General features: G+C 38.6%; 2 protein-coding genes and 3 non-coding genes across 5 annotated transcripts; 3 read left to right on the top strand and 2 right to left on the bottom strand.

Annotated features, from left to right (window-relative positions):
• The first annotated feature begins 465 nt into the window (after positions 1 to 465).
• Positions 466 to 11,292, top strand: LOC148904371 (uncharacterized). Its single transcript, XM_089025397.1, has 6 exons — positions 466 to 1,553; positions 2,252 to 2,723; positions 6,666 to 6,804; positions 7,044 to 7,184; positions 8,914 to 8,987; positions 10,848 to 11,292. Exons 2-6 carry the CDS (start codon positions 2,661 to 2,663, stop codon positions 10,860 to 10,862), a joined length of 432 nt encoding a protein of 143 aa, XP_088881523.1. The 5' UTR covers positions 466 to 1,553; positions 2,252 to 2,660; the 3' UTR covers positions 10,863 to 11,292.
• Trnar-ucu (transfer RNA arginine (anticodon UCU)) lies at positions 4,471 to 4,544 on the top strand. Its single transcript has one exon. It is a non-coding gene; the product is annotated as a tRNA-Arg (tRNA).
• A 5,608-nt stretch (positions 11,293 to 16,900) lies between the features above and the next one.
• LOC148904372 (uncharacterized) lies at positions 16,901 to 18,893 on the bottom strand. The gene is made up of 3 exons (XM_089025404.1): positions 18,473 to 18,893; positions 18,280 to 18,376; positions 16,901 to 17,951 (listed from the first exon to the last, which is right to left on the bottom strand). Exons 1-3 carry the CDS (start codon positions 18,891 to 18,893, stop codon positions 16,901 to 16,903), a joined length of 1,569 nt encoding a protein of 522 aa, XP_088881530.1.
• Positions 18,894 to 22,657: 3,764 nt separating this feature from the next.
• Trnav-aac (transfer RNA valine (anticodon AAC)) lies at positions 22,658 to 22,730 on the bottom strand. Its single transcript has one exon. It is a non-coding gene; the product is annotated as a tRNA-Val (tRNA).
• A 362-nt stretch (positions 22,731 to 23,092) lies between these two features.
• On the top strand, positions 23,093 to 23,166 carry Trnar-ucu (transfer RNA arginine (anticodon UCU)). Its single transcript has one exon. It is a non-coding gene; the product is annotated as a tRNA-Arg (tRNA).
• The last annotated feature ends 3,734 nt before the right edge of the window (positions 23,167 to 26,900 follow it).

Below are 26,900 nucleotides of genomic sequence, written 5' to 3' on the forward strand. Positions count from 1 at the left end.
GATCACATGCAGTCTAATCACAGTGACTGCTTCACTGTGATCACCATTGCTATCATCTGTGATCACACCGTGATCACACATGCGTGATCACAAACATTTGATCACGCATGTGTGATCATGTGATCACGGGTTATTTAGTGTAATCAAAGTGTGATCACGCGTCAAAAGTTTTTACACGTGATCACGGTGTGATCACAGGGTGTGATCACATGTGTGATCACACTGTGATCACACATATTTTCATACTGGGGCCTGGTCTTTAACATACTTTGTCAAATGCCTGTATTCATACATGAAGTGCCTACATGTGAAAAAAAAAAACAATTTAATATTGTTACTTCGAAAAAAAATAGTTCAGCAAGTCAATAAGTGAATGTTAATTGAAAGAAAATATCAGTTTAATAGTAGAACTTTCATTTCAAGCCTTTACTTTTTGGACATATGTATTTATGGGAGGCAGTATTTTGCATGGCAAGTTTGATTACTCTAAACAATTTATATATACATACCTGAATTCTTCAAAGCAATCTGAATTCAGTATATTATAAATGGAATTTACCTAAAATACATATAAGTTTCTATTGTTAAGTTGCAATGTAGTGATTTTGCACGGTCTCCGATTTGTATTATTTTTCCCGATGACATGTTAACTAATCTATCCGTACTCTGGATTAAAGCTGAGTGCAAGTGGGGTTTTTCCGACGAAGGTGATGAGCAAGTGATTCTGCTGATTTTGATCGGGCTTTTAAACTTTTCTCTCCATAAAAATATGTATTCATATTTCATATTTCAAATTCCCGCCTTGGTGATTGGAATTCGTACTTTGACCCTGTTCTACATTCCAACCTCCCCTCCCCCTACATTCTTAAGGTGGTATTCAGGAATTTAGACCACCCCTCCCCTCGTAAGTGCGCTATCTGGGGGGTCATAACTACTTTAGATCTAGATCATTACCATTTTCCATCCATTTTTCACCCTTTTGCTAGCTTGTTCTTATCAAAAGTTGAGAAAAAAACGTGGAAGGGTCCGATTGACGTGGATAACAGTACGACGGCACAGCAATCAGGGTGTCTTTTACTTAGAACTTTACGTTTTGGAATGAGAAGCTTGACTGCGGGCGCTCTTACTTTTTTTACACTGAGTAAAAATGAGTGTCTTGGAATTCCTGTGAGAAGCACATCTAAAAAAGCAATTGAATTAGTTGTTGGTAGTTGGAACAATATGCGAAATACCAATACTTTACATGAATCATTTGAAAACGCATCCCCGCCATGTTTTATGAATGTTGCACGTGTTCGCCCCGGGCACGATCAGCATCACACAATTAATTCAAGAGGGCCGCCAATAAATTAGTTATCACTATTTCAGGAAAGCGACTGTTTTTGGTAATTAGTTTATTTCTGGATTTAATAGGACCATACCTCCAGAACCAGTGCTGAAGCACAGTATGGCAGCGCGAAGCATTTACGGCTACGCCTGAGATTTCGGCCCCGACACCGCTATCCGAGGATATACAGACAGATCAGGAAGTTCGGCCGAAGCCTAAGGGAGAGGTTAGTCGGCCCCTAGACCGTAGTTGATTAACCACTTGCTATGACCAGCTGACACAAAGTTCCACCTGTGTCGCTGAAGGCTATGAACCCTCAAAAAATCCTTCCCATGTGGGATACATAAATTATGGCCTAGCTGAATTTAGGAAAAAGGAAAGAAAAGAATTAATAAATGATCAATCGTTTTACAGACAGAGGATGTTTGGTTTCAAAGGGAAATATAATATATCTCTCATCAATTCAGTCAGCTAGGCTGTTGCTAGGCTATTAGCATAGAGTAAACACAGCTCGCGCACTAGCTCGAAGCCGTGCTGACTCAACCTATGAAAACTGTTCATGACGTCACGAATTACCTTATGATGTCACAGCTTATTATCGTTTTCAATTTTTGCGAAAGGTAGATTTTTTCACACTGATTTTATTATTCATTTAAATAACTTATAGCGCTATGTTAAATGCGCGCGCTGATTGCATGGCTTGAAATGACGTATACAAGCGGGTATTTCACTGAAAAACCAGAGGGGGCGGGGCATCACATGAAATTGCTAAAATAGTGGGGGGGGGGGGGGGGGGGGGGGAGGCTCAAAGTAAAATCACTAATTTGACGGAGGGGGGGCCTTAAGTTTTATTCGAAATGTATATAAGAAGTCGACCGACAGCTTCCATGTGTGCAAATTCAAGCAGATATTTGCTTCTGGTAGGTTAACCTCATCCAAAGTGAATGAAATGCAGAAGGTGTGCCAGAAATTGATGGTTGATGTAACCACTCTCAAACGCTTTGTTCAACATCTTGAGTTTCTTGAATTGAAAGCTCAATAAAGAAAAGCTGAACGAAACATCCTTCCAAACATTAACTGGAAAGATGAATACGAAGTCAAAGCTCTGACAGCAAAACAACTAAAGATCTACCTCAAGCACAACAATCTAAACGTATTAACAGGAAATAAAACTGCGCTAGTAGCACGTGTCCTTAATTGTGCTCTTGCTGAAACACCTAGGGATGAAAGAATTAATTCCAGTGATAGTAGTACAGAATTCCTGTCTAGTGATTCCGAATGCGACTCTGATTCTTCTGAAAACAGCTCTGATGTGGAAACAGATGACTCTGAAATGGACGATTTTGTTAAACATTCTTCTGAAGTACTATTTGTTGCAGACGAGGACAACGAACAAGTAAGCACAGGCTTGCAATAGCATGACAACAGGTAGTCACATAAAGACATTTCTAATTGAAGGATGGTAATCATTGGGATAGGAGGATTCAACGTTATTTTTAACATAACAGAGGAAGGGAATAAGAACTAAAAATTTTAAGGGGGGGAGGGTACTTCCTAATCTTTTGCTTGATATATCTCATTTTTCAGCCCCCCTCCTGATAATTATTGCACATTCCCTAACTAAGCATGCACATATAAACTAAATATATCAAGGTTATTACTTAGTTTTTATTGATCTAGATTACAATGTTTTTGATAATGATTGATAACATTACAGGTTTTTGGATACCCTTCTTCACTATTACTTATTATTTTCCGTACTAAAAAGTAGCCCAGTGTTCTAAAATGTAAGTTATAGCCAGGACACGTTTCTCTTATGTTATGATATAGTTAAAGGGGCACTTGGATGAAAGCGCCCCAATTTTCCAAAGTCCGAATAATTGAAGTATTAATCTTGAGGATAATTTGACTCAATTATGATTATGTAAACCAGATTAGTGAAAAGTTTCGCCTGGGAGCCACTTGGAATTAAAAAATTTTGGGTTAAAAGAGAAAAGAACAATAGGGTTGAGTAAATGACGTCATTTGCTCAAAATTTCTATGCTAAATAAAATTGATAATTTTTACTGTGAAGAAAATGTGTAGCTTGGCTACGATTGGGGACATATTGATACGTTTAATTAAGTTTAAAATCATTTCCAATTTCCAATTTTATCCATTTTCATCCAAGTGCCCCTTTAATCCATCATTGAATACCAATGTCTGTGGCCCAACCGATGTTTTCTTTCCTTCTTAATTCTAAAATAACAAGGGAAGGCTGTTCTGTTGCTATGACAACTGCTGTGATCTGATTGGCTAGTTTGAATTTCTTTTGTCTTTTCAACCAATCACCGAAAGGTTTTTCACATTTTTGCACTGGTGTTTCAGGAAAACAGCACTGCTCTCAACCAACCAGAAGTGAGAAATTTTTGCATCATTATTATTAACTACGGAAACAGATGCTGTATAAAAGTTAAAATATCAATTTGATAAAAAGCTTCATCGCTGATTGTTTTGTTTCATATTCGAAGCTATGAGGACGACGAATAAATATGAGAAAAAGAAGAAAGTGAAGGAAATGTGAATTGAAAAGACGAAAAATGAAAGTATAATATAAGTATGAATACCTAAGCTGAATCTTTTAGCATGTGTTATTTCGTGTCATTAATACATATTTGTTGGACTGACCATGGTTCATTTATAACTGACAAAAGGTGGTTATGGCTGATATTTTGGTAAGTTTCAATTGTGTGCATGGCGTAAATTTATTGAAGAGAAACAATAAAGTTATATTTTCTTTATTTTAGATCCACTGCTGACTTTTTAAAGCTATTGTTTTGGATAAAACAAAAAAGACCAGTGTAAAACAACATATAAAAGGAGCATGTCTTTCTACACTGAAGACTGAGGCATTTAAAGAAAAGCCATGCATTAATAAGATTTCAATAATTTCAGTAATGATTTAAGTACTCAAATAAGAATAGTTGAAAATTTATATTGTTTTGAAATAACTATTTTGAGGCGTTGGCTCAGAAAGAGAACTAAAGCCTGACTTATTTGCACGCTGATAAATTGCAACTGGCTCTACAGCCGTTTGCCTTATTACCTTGATTTATGCATTGTATTTATTGAAGATCTTCAGGCAGGGAATCTTATCAATCACAGCCTCCGTGGTGCAATGGATTAGCGCGTTGGACTTCTAATTCAAAGGTTGTGGGTTCGAGTCCCACCGGAGGTGTTTTATTTTTACCCTTTCTGCCGAAGCTAAAGGGATAGTAATCCTTTTACATAGCGATACATGGCCTATTGTTCATATTCTACTAAATCTAAAAAAAGTATTTTTACCTTGCAGTTCACTTGAGTCAAACAAGGCTTTTAAAATTAAATTTAGCGTTAAAAGATTCACAACCCAAGATTATATTATTAGTCTACTTAACTTTTAGAATTACAAAAGTATTCTCTAAGATACACGTTGTCTAAACGTTGTCATCGCCAAAGGCGAGTAGGCGATAGGTCATTCCGACATGGAATGGATTGGTTGAATGCAAAGAACATGCATTGAATCAGTCATTCCAGCTATTCTTGCCGTGGATCTTGGAATGACCTATCTCCTATTGCTTTTCGCCTATTACCTATCGCCTTTGGTGATGACAACCTTTTTTGAAATAAATATATATTGACTTTGTTTCAGGCTAAGGTGACTAATTTTTTTTGTTTTGCGTCAAAAGTTAAACACTCAGATGTTTCTGAATTTAGCACAAATAGTGGCTCAAACATTTAGGCTATTAACGGTGTATTAGAAATATCATTTTGGAGTTATGTTTGCCGCCGTACGGACCGATTTTCTAACAGTGGGTTTTCACAATATTGTCGTCCTGCTCGCTTAAAACAACAACAACAACAACATAAGCACATTATTATTTTCTTGAATGATAAATTGTACAAAATAATTGGTCTGCTACCCGCAACTAGTTTTAAGAACTAATCGACTTCAGATCTGATTTTACAGGGGCTTCTTAGGAGACGGGTGCAAGGGGTGCGAAACCCCACCCCCTCCCCGCAGATGGGACGACATGTATTTCGTTTTTGGTGCTTGAATTTATGTTTGCCAATAGACAAAAACGGCGCTCCCCTCCCCTCCTAGAATTGATTACCAAGTGTGTGTAAGTCTGTAAATATGTGTAAATGTGTGTAACTCTGTGTGTATGTATGTATAAAGGTCTATAAGAGTGTGTAAGTGTGTGTAAATGTGTGCAAAAATGTGTGTACGTGTGTGTAAGTTTGTGTAACTGTGTGTAACTGTGTGTAAGTCAGTGTAAATGAGTAAAAGTGTAAGTGTATGTGCGTATAAGTTTGTGTAAATGTGTTTAATTTTGTGTAAGTGTGTGTAAGTGTGTGTAAGTGTGTGTAAGTGTGTGTAAGTGTGTGTAAGTGTGTGTAAGTGTGTGTAAGTGTGTGTAAGTGTGTGTAAGTGTGTGTAAGTGTGTGTAAGTGTGTGTAAGTGTGTGTAAGTGTGTGTAAGTGTGTGTAAGTGTGTAAGTGTGTGTAAGTGTGTGTAAGTGTGTGTAAGTGTGTGTAAGTGTGTGTAAGTGTGTGTAAGTGTGTGTAAGTGTGTGTAAGTGTGTGTAAGTGTGTGTAAGTGTGTGTAAGTGTGTGTAAGTGTGTGTAAGTGTGTGTAAGTGTGTGTAAGTGTGTGTAAGTGTGTGTAAGTGTGTGTAAGTGTGTGTAAGTGTGTGTAAGTGTGTGTAAGTGTGTGTAAGTGTGTGTAAGTGTGTGTAAGTGTGTGTAAGTTTGTGTAAGTGTGTTTTTATGTATTTGTTGTGTGTAGGTGTGTGCAATTGTGTTTGTGTGTATGTGTGTAAGCGTTGTTAAGTGTGTGTAAGTGTGTGTAAGTGTTGTGAATGTTAGTAACTATGTGTAAGTGTATTAAAGTGTGTTTGGTGTGTGTATGTGTGTGTAAGTGTGTGTAAGTAGATAAGTAAGTAAAAAATAAAAGACAATATACAAAAAAACTGAGGATGGAGAATGATGGAAGTTTTTTGAAACCTGTGAAACCATTAGACCTTGCAGAGATAGCTGGATTAGTGCATGCTGAAAAACATGTTATAATAGCAATGTATGAAATGTTAACTATATGATAAAGAATTAAAAAGACGGACTTCCTCAATTCTCCACAATACTCCAGATTCAAATTCTCTAGATGATACTATGTACTTATTGTACGAAACAGACAAGTTTTCAACGAAAGTTAGAGCTTCTTCGAAAAGTGTCAAAGAAATAGTAAGAAAAAAACCTTTTAACTAACGCAAGACACTATTTCTATAAATAAACTGAAAATTCTTTTCGTTACTTTTTTCAGGCATTGCATGATCGACTAAGGTCTACCAGGCAGAGGAGACTTCAAAGAAAAGAAGGTGATTTGTTCTGGATTCTCATCGTCCTGGGATTTTTACTTCAAATCAGTTTATATGTACCCAGACTTATCCTGTCAGGTGGCGGTAAGTCAATCAGCTTCATATTGAAAATACAAAATACTTTCAAAAAACTTCAAATGAGGGTATGGCTAACTGCAGATGGAACCCTGAAACAACCTCCGGGCTGATTTAAGTTTGGGCATGGCTAAGTCGTAGATCAAATAAGTAGTTAACGAACCTCAAATTAAGGAAGAGATAACAATGCAGGTTTTCCTGGAACTATGAATCGAAGAGAAAGACATGCATATCTTTTTCTTTTCCAGTCTCACTTCTTGAAGATGTCATTATCTTTTGGTCGTTGGTTCTACCGTCTCTCAGTAATGTTGTTCCTGCAGTCATGATCATCTTGAGATTTGTGGTGTACCTTGTTTTATTTGTACCGAGACTCATTTGCACAGCTATTGGTAAGACAAGTAACTTGTCTATAATGTTATTCACTTTTTACCAAGAGAAATAATTGAAACCGTGGAGATGCTCAAGCTGCAATCAAATTGAAATGCGATCAAATGAAAGTAGTAGTGTAGGGATGGCACGAGCCCTTTTTTGGACGGGGAAGGGGACGGGGAAGGACGGGGAAGGACGGGGAAGGACGGGGAAGGACGGGGACATTAATCATTCATCAAATGTTAGCATAAAACGACGGGTAGTTATTATTTGAAGTTACCATGACGACCAATTGACGTCATCAGACTATCGTTTATTAAATCGTTACCATAAAATGACGAGCAGACTATTGTTTATTAAACCGTTACCATAAAATGACGAGCAAACTATTGTTTATTAAATCGTTACCATAAAATGACGAGCAAACTATTGTTTATTAAATCGTTACCATAAAATGACGAGCAGACTATTGTTTATTAAACCGTTACCATAAAATGACGAGCGGACTATTGTTTATTAAATCGTTACCATAAAATGACGAGCAAACTATTGTTTATTAAATCGTTACCATAAAACGACGGGGAGACTATTGTCAGACAAGTTTGGACAGGTCTTTTGTTTACCAATCCAATTTATAGAGCGCGGGGATTTTGAATTTTTAACTCCAAAACTCAACCAACCAAGTAAGCAAGCAAGACCTAAAAATTTACTTTTGAGAAACGCAATGGCTACATTATTCCAATTAGGCTCTCGAGGATATCACGCTACTGTCAATGAATTCAAAGGACTAATGAAAATAAATGTTTTTTTGAAACAATATTATGCGTTGAGCAAATTCATGATAACATCCTTCCATAATTCTTTTAAAAGCAAACACCAAAGTTCAGCAATCAACAAAGCGTAAATCTTCCAAACTTATCAAACTCAAGAAATACTTCGAGTATTTGCTGACTTTTGTATCCAACACAATGCACTTAATGACTCATAAACGATAAACAATAAGACCTACTAAGTTCTTCCTAATTATGCAAAAATCAGCTGAAAATGATTAGTTCTGTTATCTTGTTCTTTATTATATAAACAGCGATCGTTCTATTTCATACTGGACCATAGTACAATGATTCGGAGTTCCCTTGGCATTCAAGCTTATTAATGCTGTCATATCTCTTTCCTTCAATCATTGGTCACGTGATAAATAAGGCACGGCATCAGAACAATTTTATGAATGCACAAATCTACAGAAAGCCCATATCCGATTTAGTTATTGAAAAACACAGGAAGCCCATGGCCAAGACCATTTGAAATACCAAAATTAATAAATGATTTTATAATAATTTTATATTTGCTTATTTTTTCTATGATTGAGAGTCGATGAGACCTTGATAAGAGGTCGATGTAAGATTACCTCCTCTCCTCCTGCTATCAGGCTATCAATAGCTTAGCTATCAGGCTATCAAAAGCTTAGCTATCAGGCTATCGATAGCCTGCCTATCAATAGCTTAGTTTCTTGGCTACCAATAGCTTAGCCATCAGGCTATCGATAGCTTAGCTATCAGGCTATCAATAGCTTAGCTATCAGGCTATCGATAGCCTGACTTTCGATTCTTAATAACCATCCACTGCGATAATTAATAACCGGGTGTACAATTCAAATGCTTCTCTCCAGTGTTTGGGTGACCTTGCACCGAGATTTCTAATGACATATCGGAAATACTCTTGGTACTCATTATCTTCATCTTTTTCTACAAGGTGGTTGTAGGCATAATTCAAGTCACTGTTTGGAACTTGAACAATCAGATTATCTATACCTCCATGTCTTTCAGGTAACGTATACATGGCATCAGGTCTCCCTGCTACAGTATCATGGTGAGATTTCCTAATATAATGGGTGTTCCAGGACTCCTTGACCCTGTCCAGATCCCTTTGTAGCAAATTAGAAAAGCAGAACTACAGGCATTCTAAGTGCAGTTGGTCACCTGTGTTAAGGACCCCCTTCTCTACCATATCCTTGAACAAATTTATCCACCAGGTCGACCAATTTTTTTTCAAGAAGCTCCACCACCTTTCAATTCTTTGATTTCGAGGGGAAGTCACATACCTGTGAGAATCAGGGTTATTCATGAAAAAACATTGTATTCCAGCCAGCGTTCCATTTTCGGTACCCAAATCAGTGTCCAGTTCGCGTGGGCATCCACCAAATTGTTCTACAGCATCTAGATAATATGCAGCAATATTATCCGGGTAATTATTGGATCGTGTTACGTATAGCCACAATACCTTTCGACTGAAGCCGTCGATGCAACCGTGGATAGGAAAACCATATGGCTTCAATTTGTCGTATCCATCAGCATGCCAAGCACTATTTGGCCCTTGATAATAGTATTCTCTTCTTCTCAGCTTATGTCTCTTCCTTGACTCAACTCCTTCTGGGTCCATTTCTTTCATTAGTTCTTGCACGACCACACGTAGTACTATCATGCCTTTTAAACGAAGAGCATGCCAAACAGAGCGATATCCAACTGATGAGTCTGGGCCATCTAAATGTTGGGAAATCTCGCCTTTTACAACATTGATGTCGTATTCCATGTTTCGTCTGGAAAGATTCCACTCTCTAAGACGTCCTTAAACTCATTTCGATTTCATAATTCTTAGAGAGCATTTCGAGCATCTCTCCATAACTATAGCCCCGATAAAACAAATATCTAATAATGTCACTTTTCTGATCTTCGGTTTCCGCCATTTTGAATCAGCGTATTTGTGAGCACTGTGTTATGGGTAATACAAAATATTACTTCCGACGTGGATTTTTACTTCCGCCGTGGAATTTTTACTTCCGCCGTGGCTTTTGGTCTCTGTTCTGCCGTGACTTCACTCTGTTCTGCCGTGGGTTCCCTCTGTTCTGCCGTGGGTTCTCTCTGTTCTGCCGTGGGTTCTCTCTGTTCTGCCGTGGGTTCTCTATGTTGTGCCGTGGGTTCTCTCTGTTCTGCCGTGGGTTCTCTATGTTTTGCCGTGGATTCTCTCTGTTCTGCCGTGGGTTGTCTCTGTTCTGCCGTGGGTTCTCTCTGTTCTGCCGTGGGTTCTCTCTGTTCTGCCGTGGGTTCTCTATGTTTTGCCGTGGGTTCTCTCTGTTCTGCCGTGGGTTCTCTATGTTTTGCCGTGGATTCTCTCTGTTCTGCCGTGGGTTCTCTCTGTTCTGCCGTGGGTTCTCTCTGTTCTGCCGTGGGTTCTCTCTGTTCTGCCGTGGGTTCTCTCTGTTCTGCCGTGCGTTCTCTCTGTTCTGCCGTGGGTTCTCTCTGTTCTGCCGTGGGTTCTCTCTGTTCTGCCGTGGGTTCTCTCTGTTCTGCCGTTGGTTTGCTTTCTTTTGCCGTGGGTTCTCTCTGTTCTGCCGTGGGTTCTCTCTGTTCTGCCGTGGGTTCTCTCTGTTCTGCCGTGGGTTCGCTTTCTTTTGCCGTGAGTTCTTATTTTGCCGTGACCCTTGTGGGCCACCGTAGGATTTAGCGTGATGGATATATGATGGGTATTCAGGAACCTAAACATCGAAGAACCTGGTAGAGAAAAACTTCCAATCAAGGGTTGAGAGACCTAACAATCACAAAATATACTGAGGTCCCAGGGTTGGGAGGTGAATGCACTAAATAAAACAGGAGTAATAGCGTAATCTATATTTGCCGGCTTATTTTCAGAAAGTTGTCCACTGAAGAACACCACATGTCCAGCAACAGCAGCTCCAACGCAATGCAACACCTACCATGCTTCTACTAGAAGACGAACCCGTCGCAGTTACAACTTGGGATCCTACATAACGTATGAACAAAAGAAACAATGTTTGCTAAAAAGAAACAACGCAAATAGACTGACTGACAAGGTTTCATCCACGACATGGTTCAACTGGCTTTTGTTTCCATCATATCTATCTTATTTGAATGTTTCGTCTTTCAGGGGTGGGTCGTCTGTAGGGTAATTCAGGTCGATTCGCCCCAGGCCTCCTCATAAACAGCAATCGAACCCTCTAAGTTTCAACTGCGAACCCTCTATTTAGAAAATATCCCGATACAAAATATTTTCCTTCCTTTTAACTAAAAGTTTTAGTTTTAATTGCATAAACACTCCTATCGGCTCCTAAGAACAAGTAACAAAAATATTGGATCTTCAGCTCATTTATTGTTATCCATGCATCAGAAGAAAAATGCTTACTCGGGATGTTTTTATATATACATTAACAATTCAATTAAATCAAAAGAATGAACTCGGGTTTTGAATAAAGTGTATTTATTATTTTGTGGTTGTGATCTCATATTTTTATTTTTATAATTCGATAAAAATGAGTTGCTCTTGTAATACATATACGATAAGAAAACAAGCTTTCGGACTAAACTTCCGTTATTAAGTGATAAAATGCAATTTATTGAATGATGTGTTGTTTGTAATGATAGTCTGTAAAGCTGTGACGTCATAGGAAGACGGACTACCGGGGTCCGAAACGAAAAGGAAGTTCTATAATAAAATTTCTTACTGTTTTCTTCGTAACAGGATTTGTTTTCCAAACCTTATACTTGCTTCAGGTGGATGTTCCAGAACCTTTTCACCTTATCTTAGCCAGGAAATACGTCACAACTTAACAGCCCTGTTAGTCAGATAGCATGTGCATATTAACTTAGAAGTCTGGGTGGGGTAATTCGACGCTAAATAACTCCTGGACCCGATCGCGAATCAACGAATAGTTACCTGATTTTTTGAATTGTGCTAAAGTTTATCAGAGAAGATTTCTTTGCAATATGACATTCTATTTGAACTTTTCATGAACCGTTTTTCGAAAGGAATATTTACTCAAATGTCGAGCATGTTTTGATTGCTGTGTTAAATTTACCAAGTATTTAGTAACAAAATGTGCTTAATATTAGATCTAGATCATTACCATTTTCCATTTTTCACCCTTTTGCTAGCTTGTTCTTATCAAAAGTTGAGAAAAAAACGTGGAAGGGTCCGATTGACGTGAATAACAGTACGACGGCACAGCAATAAGGGTGTATTTTTTTCTTAGAACTTTACGTTTTTGAATGAGAAGCTGGACTGCGAGCGCTCTTACGTTTTCAGACTGAGTAAAAATGAGTCTATTGGAATTCCTGTGAGAAGCACATCTAAAAAAGCAATTGAATTAGTTGTTGGTAGTTGGAACAATATGAGAAATACACCAAGACTTCACATAAAATCATTTGAAAACCGCCCCGCCATGCTTTATGAATGTTGTACGTGCTCGCCCCGGGCACGACCAGCATCACATAATTAATTCAAGAGGGCTGCCAAAAATTTAGTAATCACTATTTCAGGAAAGCGACTGTTCTTGGTAATTAGTTTATTTCTGAATTTAATAGGACCATGCCTCCAGAACCAGTGCTTAAGCGCAGTATGGCAGCGCGAAGCATTTATAAATTACGGCTACGCCTGAGATTTCGGCCCCGACACCGCTATCCGAGGATTTACAGACTGATCAGGAAACTCGGTCGAAGCTTAAGGGAAAGGTTAGTCGGCCCCTTGACCGTAGTTGATTAACCACTTGCTATGACCAGCTGACCCAAAGTTCCACCTGTGTCGCTGAAGGCTATGAACCTTCAAAAAATCCTTCCCATGTGGGATACATAAATTATGGCCTAGCTGAATTAAAAATAATAATAATAATAATCAAGAATTAATCAATGACCAATCAATTTACAAACAGATGATGTTTGATTTCAAAGGAAACTCTTACCATACGATATTTATAAAATAAATTAAATAGTACGCACGCTGTGATTGGTTGATAGCCATGTTTGCATGAGGGTATGTAAACACAGTTGTGACGTCACAACTTTCGTGTTTTCCCGGTACAAGTTCAAAAATTAAAAATTTACAGTTTCTTTCGAGGAAAAAAACGCCCTCAAAAATGTATTTTGAAGACGAAGTTCCACATTTTGACTTGTGTCAGGGCCACAGGCATAACCCTATGGTCTCATGCAGGTCTTTCTGATCGTAATATCATGACAATCTCTCGTTGGTCACCGCAAAGAGAATTCCCTCAGGAGCTACAACACACGTCCTCCGTCAGGACAGCTGCGGTTGTTCAGTAACGTGCTTTCTCATGATTTAAATGCACCGCCCGATAAAGAATACAAGTATTTCAAGGAAACAGTCAGCAGCTTCAAACTTTTTCCAGCGATAGCTCTTCAGCTCCACAAAATATCTTCTCGAGGCAAGACGAAACAACCAACTTCGCTGCCATGTTTTCTGGCTGTCAAATTGAGCAAAACCACGTTTCTTTCAACCGAGAATTCCATTCACAGTGACACTTGTTATCCACTTTTGATCACTTTCGTAAAGATAATCAATTCTGAAATCTTTTATTAAGATTTCTATTCAATCTTTGGACATTTCTTAGTATTTGTTTTAAGAGTGCATGTCAGCAAAAATCAAACAAATTCGATATTTCGCGGCCACGGTTGAAAAATCGATTTTGCTCAAATTTTGTCCAGATGTACTTTATTATATCACAAAATGCACTGCATAGTTTTTTAAGGAAAATATATTTTTATTTTTGAGAAAATGCCGTTTTAAAAAGTCCTCCCGAAATCGCCATTTTAGCGGCCAAAATTTGCGTTGAGTTTACCGACCGAGTTCGGTACAAAAATCGATTCTAATCAACTTAAAATCCCTAAAACCGTGTTCTATGCTATATAAATATCCGGTTACGTGACTTACAGGAAATTTGAGTTACTTTTTGTGACATAAATAATCTTAGTTTTAAGACTCGTGATTCTAGGTGATTGACGATATCCCCCAAACAAAATCGATTTTCACCATGCGATAAAGCTCCAAATCCAACAAGCTTCCGAGGGTTAGTTCTTTAAGAAACAAGCTTTCAATCGATGTAAACATTTCTTTGGGCAAACAAATATTTGTTACGCGACAGGTCATTCAAATCTTCAATTTTTGACCTTTCGAAGTCATACGCCATAATTTCCCATCACTCACAAAATCAAAGAATCTCGCCTGGCTAATCTCTTATTCTTACTGTTTTACCTTTACAGGCCAAAAAATACACTTGTTATAGCATTTCTTACCTTTTTAAGGCGAAAATGTGGTCTATTAACCTCGGTATTCGTTATAATGGTATCACAAGTCTTGACCATTATCTGTCAGTTGATACCTTCCGTTTACTATCCAATATGTCAACGGTTCAGCGCTTACTAAACGGCGTTTAAAACCCTTGTCGAACAGTCAAGATTGTTTTCCTTTTTATCTGAAGTTCTACGATATCATAATATATCAATATGATTTCAAAATTTATGGTACAGCTGAATTTCCGTATCGAATTTAGAGTACGTAAATAAATGGCCTGGGATTATATGCTAATCATAAACTACGACTTTCTAGGGTAGGGACGGTATGTCCCATTTGCCTTTCTCTGACATCCCAGCGCTTACTAAAAGTGATTTAAAGCCTCTGATTAACTGTTAGATCGGCTTATATCGTCAAAGTCATAGTTCATGATCTGCAAAATAATATAATTTGAATTAGTTACAGAAACTGTGTACACAGGAAGCCCAATTGGCGGCGGGGAAGAAATTGGGGGGGGGGGGGGGGGGGGGGGGGGGAGGGGGAGGTTAAGCTATGAAATAATAATGATGATGATGATGATGATGATGATGATTATAAACAAACAATAAGACAGATCAAAGAAATAACTACCTTTTACGGCTGCAATTGCCAATTAACTCCATAAGCAAATCAACATATTGCTGTTTTCTTGTTCCCTTGATTGAAGAGGTATCCTGCTCATAAAAAGTGCATATTTCTTGCAGCATTGCTATGGAGAACTTTGAAAGCTTCGAGCTTGTAGCTAGTTCGCAGAGATTGTGAGCTTCAAACATGATGGGATGACCGAGTCCGATTTCCTTAATTATGTTGTGTGCAAGCTCTTCAAACTCTTCCTCGTCGAGCCTTGCCTCCTCATCTTCCTCCATCTCGTCTTCTAAGTCCACGTCATCCACTTTAACCTCCCTTCTTTTCTTAGCAAGACGTGAGAAAAAACTTTTTATCTGCTTTGGTGTGAGGTACTCACTTGAATTAAACATAAAAGAGCCATCAAGGTTTCTTGCCTTTCTCATAGAATTAGATACGGTGTTAGCATCCACTTTGTGCCCTGTCTGCTCTCCAAGATCGAACATCTTGGTAAGATAGTCCTTTTGAGCTTTGTTCAAGCGTTTCCTTTGGACAGTGGATGACTTCAATGCCCAGCCTTTTGATAGAGCATCGCCATATGCCAATGTGCGGGAAGTACTTGGTTCTTCAAGTGGCTGGTTCTCCAATGACGCATCTCCTTGGTCAAGTTTTACGGCGTATGACAGCATCGCCTTGTCTAGAAGTGTTTCGCTTTCCATTACATATTTATGCTTACCGACGTCAAGATGGCGTTGAAGAGATGAAAAACGCTGGAACGATTTAATGCAGCCGTCGTCGGGACATGGAAACAGCTTTGTCGTTTGCTCTTCATCTTCTGAGCTGGAGCTTTCAGCATCCGTATGCGTAGGCTGGGTCTCGATACTTTTAGATTTTGCTGCTGGTCTCTTTCTTGCAGTTACCTCTGTAAAAGTGGCTTTAGGGGGAGTAGCTTCTTTAATGACGCTTAGTTTTGGCAAAAGAATACTTTTTGGCAGGCTAAATGCACTCCATTTCAAGGTCTTACCCTCGCCAATGCCATACTCTCTCCATACTTTCATGCCATTCTTATTGTAGGAGATGTTGTTGATGAAGCTAACTCCATCCCATTTCAAAGGCACTAAATTTGGGATTGAAGGGGGATCGCATAGCATAGCTCTTACTCCATTGACACCACTCAATGATTCGATGGCTATTTTCATCTGTTCTGCTGTTTCGACATCTTTTCCAGAGTTCAAGTATGCCTTGATGTGGTTCTTTATGGTGGCAGCTTTTCGGTCACATGACCCTTTACCGCCCTGAGGGTCTGAAAAATCGACCCTTAATTTAACTTTGTGGTTTTTGGCTATTTCTTTCATGGCCAGTAAGTTGAATGCGCTGTGGTAACAGCCGGCATTGTCCTGCCTTAGAAATACCTCCTCGAGCTCAGGCCTTTCAGTTTTCAGTTGCCCCACAACATCATCAATGATAGCCATTACTGAATAGCTGTCCTGGGTACAGCTTTTGAAAACATGGACGAATGTCAACATTTCCAACTGACCTTCTCTTTTTGTTGTAGCTACTGCAATGTGCCAAGAAATACCTTTCTTTCCATACCAATCAGATTGGCTTTCACGGTATTTCCTTGGGAGAAACTTCATAGCCCAGTCTAATACTACATGTACTGAGGTTGGACCCAGACTCTGAAGAACGTTCAACCGGGCTTCATCTTGATTGATAGCACGCAGCAGGTGGGCTTTCCAGGCTTGGATATTTTTCTTTGATTGGGTGATGACATACATCATCTCTTTCTTCTCTTCATTGTCAATGGCCAGATCCTCCAAAGCCGAATGAACTTCATCAAACACAGATGGAATCAGCTCACACCGGTCACATTTTAGGTCGTGCTGATGGTCACATTTAGTGGTGAAATCCGAATCACTTTCATGACTGAGAGCGTGCGCTCTACAGTGGTCGGGGACTCGTGAGCTTTTTGACACATGAACCTGCAAATATCAAAGATTTGATGTTATCGTTTTAACATCAACCAAAATCCTGGACCCGCCTATGATTTACATACCTTGTAATCACTTTTCAAATAGCGCTTTGCAATTTTCAATTTATTGATTTGATTCTTTGCCCAGGAATGACCTTTTCCGTACTCATCTCCAAGCTTTTGAACTACTTCCTCCATTTCATCAAAGGCTTGAGCACCATCGGCAGAAAAATAGTCAAGTCCTTGTAGTGACTTCCTTACGGAAGCACTACATACACTCAACACTCTACATAAACTGCTACGGCTTATTGGTTCAAAACAGGTTTCTTGACAATAGGTAGTGTATTGCTGCACCACCTGTTCAGGTATTAATGTCCTTACAACATTTGGGACTGTGATCTTTGTATTGCTAGATAACTTCAATGTCTTTTCTCCAAACGGCAAATCTTGGATCACTTGACCACTTGTGATAAAAGTCAAAAAGTGGTTAAGTTTCTCAGTTGACACATAAATACGGGGGCTCTTTGTAATGGTAACGGGAGTACCTCTTCCATGAAGCAATGCGTGGTGGCGGGCCACATTAAACCTGTATCTGGAGAGATCGGGAATCCAGTTTTTCAACGCTGAATAGGGCATCTTATCTGCCATTATCGACAAGATCTGCCTTCTTGTGCTCCAATGACTTGCGTTATTGAAACATTCAACAAGAGCCTCCATCAGCGATTTATCAACGTTCTCATCCTTTTGCCCAGATGACTGTAATACACTGAACAACATTTCTGAGCTTTCAGGCGCAATCTCTTCTAAAGCTGCAAAGACAACCTGCTTTGCTTTACGCGAATAGCGTCGCTTAGTTCTTTGCGAAGCTTCATCCCATGGTGTAGTCAGCTGGTTTCTAATAGGACTTATGTCCCTTGCGGCTAAAAATGAATTTAGCAGTTCTCTTGACATTGGCTCTGAGTTGTCTTTGTCCTCCGTTTCTGTTGATAGCGAGCGTCCTGGGGGTTCATAGGCTGTGCATGGTGTTTCAGGTATAGTAGTATTTGGTGGGCTCTGAAAAGCTGGACTTTGTGCGCTGGCTTTAAGGGTTACCTCATCGTCTTCCTGTAAAGTAAATGTTCTAAATGTTAAAGTTTGCGTGAGTAGGAGGGGATTGATTCTTTAAAATTTGTGTAGCTTTTCTTGTCGTTTGGGTGGGCTTCCTGTGCCATGGCATCAGTTTCATAAGATGAATAAGAAAAATTCTAAATAGCTAAAGCGTAAGTACCTGCATATGAAATATATCTTAAGCGTGTAGTCTTGGTACTGATAAAAAAATGTGAAGAATGACGACTGATCCGTAAAATACCGCACTTGTAAATAATTACTTCAAGCACCTTCAAATGACCTCACTTCTTTACCTGGCAGTATGTACGTGTAAATGATAATCGCATGACAAATTGTCTTACAACTCTTTCATCTGTTCACCCATAGCTATGACATCTGACTTTGAGGAATCTTTACTTTCCATTGTTTTAATCAGATATCGGCATTTCTTGCAAATACCTGAAATAATATCGATGTATATATTAACGTAAAGAGACAGTACTGAGCAACTTATGAACAGTCACTAGTTATATATGTTCTTTGAAAAAAACTTACCTGATCCAGGAGCGACAAACACGCCAGTATTGCGTAATATAATAGATGATTCTTGCTTGCCTAAACCTCGATCACCTTTAGGCCAGGTTCCTTTACCCTTTCCATGGTCTGAAATCTCCTGCGGAACTCTACATATTGTACCTCCTCCTCTGGTCCAGCTTATCCCAAGCGTCGCGCGATGATAAGGGCAGATGGTCATCGATTTGATGCTCTCCTTCGACTTGTCATACAATGCTACTCTAGACAATATCAGATCTATCTCATTTTCAGGACCTGAAAAACTCAGGGTGGACAAGTGTCTTGCGATATCTTTTGTACAGGACAACAATGGTACAATTTGGGTTTGGCGCTTTCGATCTTTGGCATCAAAACCACAAGAACTACCGACGATAGACCTAAACGAACAACACGCAGCTTCCATTTTCTTTACAATATCTGCACTAAACCATCGCTAATTAATAACTGCGGTTTTCGATAGTCAATGAACACAAGCTGGAATTTTTTTTTTTTTTTTTTCCCTGCTGCCTTCAATCAAAAAAAGTCAGGCGGTACCTTTTATGTTCTTCACTGACGGCAGTAAAAAGCAATTTCACGACAAGCTGTTGAAATGTTTGAGTTCGTAGAATATCTAAAACCGATTTCAGCTTTGTTTATCTTTCGATCGCGATATGTAATACCCAACTCAGTTGTAAATGCATGTCACATCACTAATCGATCTTTTTGTCGTTGTCTGTCTACTGTTTGTATATTATTTAATTTTGTTTCCTCGTGTTTATTGCCTACATCAAACTGACACAAAACATGACTAGGGTCTAACTAGGAAACTATATGGTTTATTTAGGCTCCAGGCATTTCCTCTCATTACAACTTCATATTTAGCTTTATTTATTTGACCAAATAAGTATTTTCTTTTCAATGATCTAAATATATAATTTAATGTAATGTAACACAAAAGGAAATGTGAATAAAGATGTATTGTATCGTATTGTATTGTAAAAGCATTTGATTCCCAGGGAATCGGGCTCCCTGTGTAGTACAGAAACGCAAATTATATTATTTTACAGCATATCAAACAATTGTTGTCGTTCGCGGGCTTCCTGTGGTGACAAACCACGCTCCCCTCCCCTACACATTTCCAGTCCTTTTTCGGCCAACACCAAGATGGCTGTCTAGTTAGTGATGTTTTCACTCGATTTACTGTAATTTTGAGCAGTTTTGAGCCAGAAATTCGCCTATTTAGTGAAGAAAAGTATATTCCAATTTCCAAATATGGTAAGTACATTCCTTATATGGTAAAAGAAACGTCTCGAGCGGAAGGACAACTTTTCTATGTGGAAAGTTTGATATGTTCCTGATGATGACGATATCCAGCAAACGATATATATCATTGGGGTATATTAACAACATCGACCGATCTAACAGTTAATCAGAGGCTTTAAATCACTTTTAGTAAGCGCTGGGATGTCAGAGAAAGGCAAATGGGACATACCGTCCCTACCCTAGAAAGTCGTAGTCTATGATTAGCATATAATCCCAGGCCATTTATTTACGTACTCTAAATTCGATACGGAAATTCAGCTGTACCATAAATTTTGAAATCATATTGATATATTATGATATCGTAGAACTTCAGATAAAAAGGAAAACAATCTTGACTGTTCGACAAGGGTTTTAAACGCCGTTTAGTAAGCGCTGAACCGTTGACATATTGGATAGTAAACGGAAGGTATCAACTGACAGATAATGGTCAAGACTTGTGATACCATTATAACGAATACCGAGGTTAATAGACCACATTTTCGCCTTAAAAAGGTAAGAAATGCTATAACAAGTGTATTTTTTGGCCTGTAAAGGTAAAACAGTAAGAATAAGAGATTAGCCAGGCGAGATTCTTTGATTTTGTGAGTGATGGGAAATTATGGCGTATGACTTCGAAAGGTCAAAAATTGAAGATTTGAATGACCTGTCGCGTAACAAATATTTGTTTGCCCAAAGAAATGTTTACATCGATTGAAAGCTTGTTTCTTAAAGAACTAACCCTCGGAAGCTTGTTGGATTTGGAGCTTTATCGCATGGTGAAAATCGATTTTGTTTGGGGGATATCGTCAATCACCTAGAATCACGAGTCTTAAAACTAAGATTATTTATGTCACAAAAAGTAACTCAAATTTCCTGTAAGTCACGTAACCGGATATTTATATAGCATAGAACACGGTTTTAGGGATTTTAAGTTGATTAGAATCGATTTTTGTACCGAACTCGGTCGGTAAACTCAACGCAAATTTTGGCCGCTAAAATGGCGATTTCGGGAGGACTTTTTAAAACGGCATTTTCTCAAAAATAAAAATATATTTTCCTTAAAAAACTATGCAGTGCATTTTGTGATATAATAAAGTACATCTGGACAAAATTTGAGCAAAATCGATTTTTCAACCGTGGCCGCTTCTTGTTCGATTTTTACTGACATGCACTCTTAAAGTTTTAGAATGATAAATGTTTAAAATATAAAGCTAGCGATTCTTTCTCGCTTCACATTTGCCTCCTTGGCGTTTATTACACAAAATTTGATTGGCTAACGATTGAAGTTCTCGATGTATGGAGAATTTGTATTTTGATATGAGAATCAAATTCAAAAAGAGATTTATTTTCTTGCAAGTGGTAATGTTTTCCCTTAGTATTTATTTTATAAAAGCAATAGAAAACTTTTTTCTCTGTGTTTACATAGCCTGATAGCAACACTCGGGGGGGGGGGGGGGGGGGGTTTGAGAGAATTCTCGACAGTTATGCAAACCCTCGACTACGTCTCGGGTTTGTATAACTGTCTCGAATTCTCCCAACCTCCCCTCGTGTTGCTATCAGGCTATGTAAACACGGAAACAGTTTTCTATTGCTTAAATCTCCCATCAATTCAGTCATCTAGGCTGTTGCTTGCCTGTTAGCATTGAGTAAAACACAACTCGCGCACTAGCTCCAACCTGTGCTGACTCAACCCATGAAAACTGACCATGACGTCACCTTATAATGTCACAGCTTATTATAGTTTTCAATTTTTGCGAAATGTAGATTTTTTCACGCTGATTTCATAACTTATAGCGCTATCTTAAATGCGCGCGCTGATTGCATGGCTAGAGATTACGTATACAAGCGGGTATTTCACTGAAAAACCAGAGAGGAAGGTTGGGGGAGGGGGGGGAGGGCATCGCATAAAATTGATGCTAAGATAGTAGGGAGGGGGGGGGCTGAAAGTAAAATAACTCGATTGCAAATCTTTTTTGCACGTAAGTCACATAAAGATTGAATTAATGTTTGATGCAGTTTTTAACGAGATCAGACGTCATAACACGTCATTATGATGAAAAATTTGTTTTCGTTTATAGAACACTTTTAGACTTGCAGAGCGTTCAACACTTAAATGCTTCGTGTCACATAATCATTTACTAGATGCCTCCATTTGTTGGGATTTTTGAAAAAATCTATCTAGCTAATTATGAGATATTTGAGATTCTTTAAATATAGTGCATAATTTACTTCAAAACCAAACAATGGATTTGATACGGCCGAGATTAATATTTCAGAGCTATATATTCAAAAAGTCATTGCGCACTTTTCATCGCAGTTTTCCAGTCAATCTTACTAGATCTTCCATTATTCTAAAATCCGCTGATAATTTCTCTCAAAACTACGTCAGGATACAAATTAGAACTTAAACTAATATTACACAAAATTGCAAGACTATTGAACTCATTTGAAGCGATCTAAAGCGAACGAGAAATACAGAAGACATTGATTCGCACCATGCACGGTCTCATCTCGCTTGGCTGCTTTCCGACTTACTCCCAAAGTTTGGTAATAAACAGGCTTTTTTTATCCAAACGTGGGACGTTTGTCATGATGTACTTTGTCAGTGTGAGTGAATAGAATCGGTGAATAGAATGCTTTAAATAAAAATTGTGTGACTTATCTCGAGCATATTTTATCTCCTTTAATGTTTATTACTATACTTCGTGAGTAAATCGGAAAGCAGCCATGCGAGATGAGACCGTGCATGGTACGAAAGAATATGATGTTATGATCATTAGCAAACAATAGAATTTCCAGAGCATTATTATCGATATAGTTAAGGCATCGATTAATTCCAATGTCTGTGTTGGTTATTTGATTCTCAAGCAAAATGCAAAAATCTGCTGTATCCGCTGGGGCTCGAACCCAGGACCTTGTGCGTGTTAGGCACACGTGATAACCACTACACTACGGAAACATAAGCTTTAAAAAATTAGAAATATTAATTTGCTAAAAAGCATCATCGCTGATTGTTTTGTTTTATATTCGAAGTTAAGACGACGACGAATGAATATAAGAAAAAAAAGAATGAAAGTGTAATAAGAGTATGAATACTTAAGCTGAATCTTTCAGCAGAAATTATTTCAAGTTATAAATACATATTTTTTTGAAATGAAAAAAGCTTGTCTCAGAAGAGAACTTAAGCCTGACCAGCCCCGTCACCTCATGATAATTGCACACTGATATATTGCAACTGGCTCTACAGCCGTTTGCCTTATTTCTTAGATTTATGCATTGGATTTATTGGACATCTTCAAGCACGTTATCTTATCAATCCTAGCCTGCGTGGCGCAATGGATTAGCGCGTTGGACTTCTAATTCAAAGGTTGTTGGTTCGAGTCCCACCGGAGGTGATTTTTTTACCCTTTTATCCTTACCTTTATAGGGCGTAATGTCTTCCCACTTTAGATCACGTGTCAATCTCTTCAGATAAGATCCATTACATTCTAATTAACTTCGTTCAAACGAATGTAAATCATTTACCTTGATCTAAATTATTGTATTAACGAATCCAACCAAACTAAGTTGGTTACAGGCTACCATGGACAAAGTTAGCAAATATTCATCAATAATGCTGAAAAAGCATATGAAAGTTAGTAAGTTGGAAACAGGCCAAGAGTTGCGCCTCCCCCCCCCCCCCCCCCCCCCCCTTTCCCCCACCATACAAACGTCTTTACACTTTCTTGTCTTTACGAAGCTAGAGGGTTGCCATTTTCCAATTAACCTATCACCCTCTAAATTGATTGCTCTGACAAGTTTGCTCTTACTGTCCATTGGTGTTGATCTATTTTTGCTACATAACTTGCTCATATCAAAAGATGGAAAAACGGGAAATGATGCGATGGCAAACGAATGCACAGCTGCTTCAATGAGAAGCTCATCTAAAAAGCAATCGAATTTGTTGGTAGTTGGAACAATATGCGAAATACCAAGACTTCACAGGAATTATTTGTAAACGCATCCCCGCCATGCTTTATGAATGTTGTACGTGTTCACCCCGGGCCATCAGCAACCCATAATTAAAAATGGCCGCCGTATCAATGAGTAGAAAGGTCTGATTGAAAATTAACGACGTGAACTATGAAATATAGGCAGGGTGATGAGGTACCTGGCTTTTAATCATTTATCAATATTTCAGGAAAGCTTGCTGTGGGATATCAAACCATTGTAATCATTTTACAAGGAAAACCAATCATTTCTTTGGACTTTGGAGAATATACTAAACTTCCATAGTGGCCCCTCGGCATCCCATAATGTTTTATGTAAAAAAGTAGAATAGCTGTCATTAAAGATGACCTCGCAATGAGATATTCTTTTGTTTTAAGAATCATACAAGTAAGGCTATAGGGTCGATATAATGCTCGTTGTCTCATTTGCATCTCATTGGCATACATCCATAATATCTGCTATTCAAGATGGCCTCCATTACAGTAAATAGATTATAAATAACTCTTATTAACCGAGTACGAGGTCCGTACCGTAAATTATGGACCGAGTTTTTTCCACTGCCTTATGTCCCAAGCGCGTAGCGCGCGGGCCATAAAAAAGTGTGAAAAAACGAGGATCCATAACTTACGGTACGGACCAAGCAAACGAGGATAATTATATATTTATTATATGGCAAGGCATTGAAATTAAAAAGAGGCGAAAAGCAACAATCAAAGGTAACCCATGGTATGCTCGTGAAGCTTTTTGAGTACCAATGAACTAAGATGATAACAAATGACACTTGGGTGACTCATTTCATTGAGGGTATTGTGACCCGAGTAAGTCGATAGTCGGAGTCATGTTTTGTGCAAACAAACTGTTGTCTTTATCAATTAAATTATTGGCTTCTGATTGGCTACAATCCTTTCTTTTCCGATTTTTGGTTACGAAATTTTTCTACGGTTTAGACTCTTCCACAGTCTCTCGCTCGTCCGTTTCGTCTCCACGCTTAGAGACTGTAACGGTACAATGACCGAAAGGACTTATGGGTCCCGAAAACTTGGACCCAGCGTGCTTTGGGAACCAAAATACTCGTCCACAGTCTCTCTCTTTTTCGCCGCCATCTTGAAAATATTGAAACGAGAGAGACTGTGGACGAGTATTTTGGTTCCCAAAGCACGCTGGGTCCAAGTTTTCGGGAACTATAAGTCCTTTCGGTCATTGTACCGTTACAGTCTCTAAGCGTGGAGACGGAACGGACGAGCGAGAGACTGTGGAAGAGTCTATCTACGGTTGAGATTATCTGGACCGAGTCTAGTCGATCCAATGTATAACAAACCAGGCTGTTTTCGGATTCTTCTTCCAACTTGACGATAAATACGGCAATCTCATATCTCAAGGTCCAATAAAAAGAGCATAAAGTAAATTCATTATACTCAAAATATGCTTTTGATTATAAAGTGATCGAAAATCCAAAATGGCTTCCTCTGCAAACAACGTGCGTGGATTCTTCCAGTGACGTCACTTGGCGAATACAATAGATTCCATGGTTACGGTAATTACCCAAAACGATTGGTTGAGAGGCGTTATCCCAAAATTGCAAAATCTAGTCACCTCGATAGCTCTTCACGAGCTAAAAAGTAAAAGTGACAGCGCATGTCAAACGAGAATTGCATTGGAAGGGCTTCCTGAACGTGCCACAAGTCATGTAGTGTTTGAGTCGCTCAAAAGGCGAAGTTTTAGTTTACTTTGAAAGAATTTAGCTAAAGTTTAAAGTTTTCTGAAATACTAGTTAACAAAAGTGAGGCTTTCTTTTGCAAAACGTGTAAATGCAAAGCAAAAAAGGCATCAAAAGAAGACCTCAAGAACTCAACATGAGATTGAGAAGAAAACTGTCGTACTTCAAGCTTCAAGATATTCTTAACCAAGATGAAAAATACTACAGCCTTCCGTTTGTTTTCCTGCCTTTTATTGGTAAAAAACTCAAAAACTCCCTCCAGAAATGAATGAGAAGCTTTGGAAAATTACGGCTCGCTGAACATGGATAGTTTTCGTCAATTTTCAACGTTTTGACTGTTTAAAGCAGGCCGCCATATGCACAATGGCTGAAGTCATGAAGACGGCACACTTTCGACTCAATTAAAAAAGACACTGCCAACTCTCCTGTCTCTGTCTCCTGAAATATGGAAATACTTCAAGAGCGGATGAGCCTAGAATACTGCTAAAACGTTAACGAAAGAAACTACTGGCTTCTTCAGATTCAGAAAAGTTCAAACTTGACGTTGTAGGCTTACTGAAATAACAATTTTACGTTAATTCTACTTGTAAACCTATCTTTATTTCATTTACTGAATTAGCCGCTATTCACCACTCTTTAGTTAGTTTGACGTAGTTTTAGTTTTAGTTTTAGCATAGTTAGTTTTTCTAGTTTTTTCTAGTCGTACAAAATCGCTCAACTAGTGCCGTGTAGGGTGGAAAACTAGTGAAAACTAGTGTAAACTGTGTCGGTGTTTTCAGTAAAACAGTTGATAGATAGATAATTTGTAACACCATATGGTATGTAAAAATGAAACTGACGTTTCGGACGTTAGTCCTTCATCGGAGTAGAATGAAGTGCCGTGTAGAGCCTTGATCGAAAGAGTCATCCCTTGTATGAAAGAGTTGTCGCTGGTTTGATAAGTTTTACATTAAATGCCAGTGATTTTCATTTATCTTTACTTATTTATTGAAGGTTACGTTTCCCGACGATTTTCATCCAGAAATATATTTTTTAAATGGAGATTTGAATTCATTTCATTTTTGGGTCCGTACCTAAGTTATGGACCGCAAATTGACCAATCATAGCGGGTGAAATTACCTCGCCATATAATAATTGGGACTATTTAAAAGTATGTAGGGAGGAGGGGAGGGGGGGCATATACACGGACATAAGCTTCCTTTTGTTTAAGAAGTTGATTTGCTAGGGCGAATGTTTTCTGTAACTAGTTTGTGTTTGTTTCTTGATTTTAATAGGACCATACCTCCAGAACCAGTGCTGAAGCGCAGTATGGCAGCGCGAAGCATTTACGGCTATGCCGGAGATTTCGGCCCCGACACCGCTATCCGAGGATATACAGACTGATCAGGAAGCTCGGCCGAAGCCTAAGGGAGAGGTTAGTCG

This window comes from Actinia tenebrosa, unplaced genomic scaffold (assembly GCF_029948245.1).
Source record: "Actinia tenebrosa isolate PJP-AT-01 unplaced genomic scaffold, QUT_ActTen_1.0 utg165__unscaffolded, whole genome shotgun sequence".
In the NCBI taxonomy this organism is placed as follows: Eukaryota; Metazoa; Cnidaria; class Anthozoa; order Actiniaria; family Actiniidae; genus Actinia; species Actinia tenebrosa.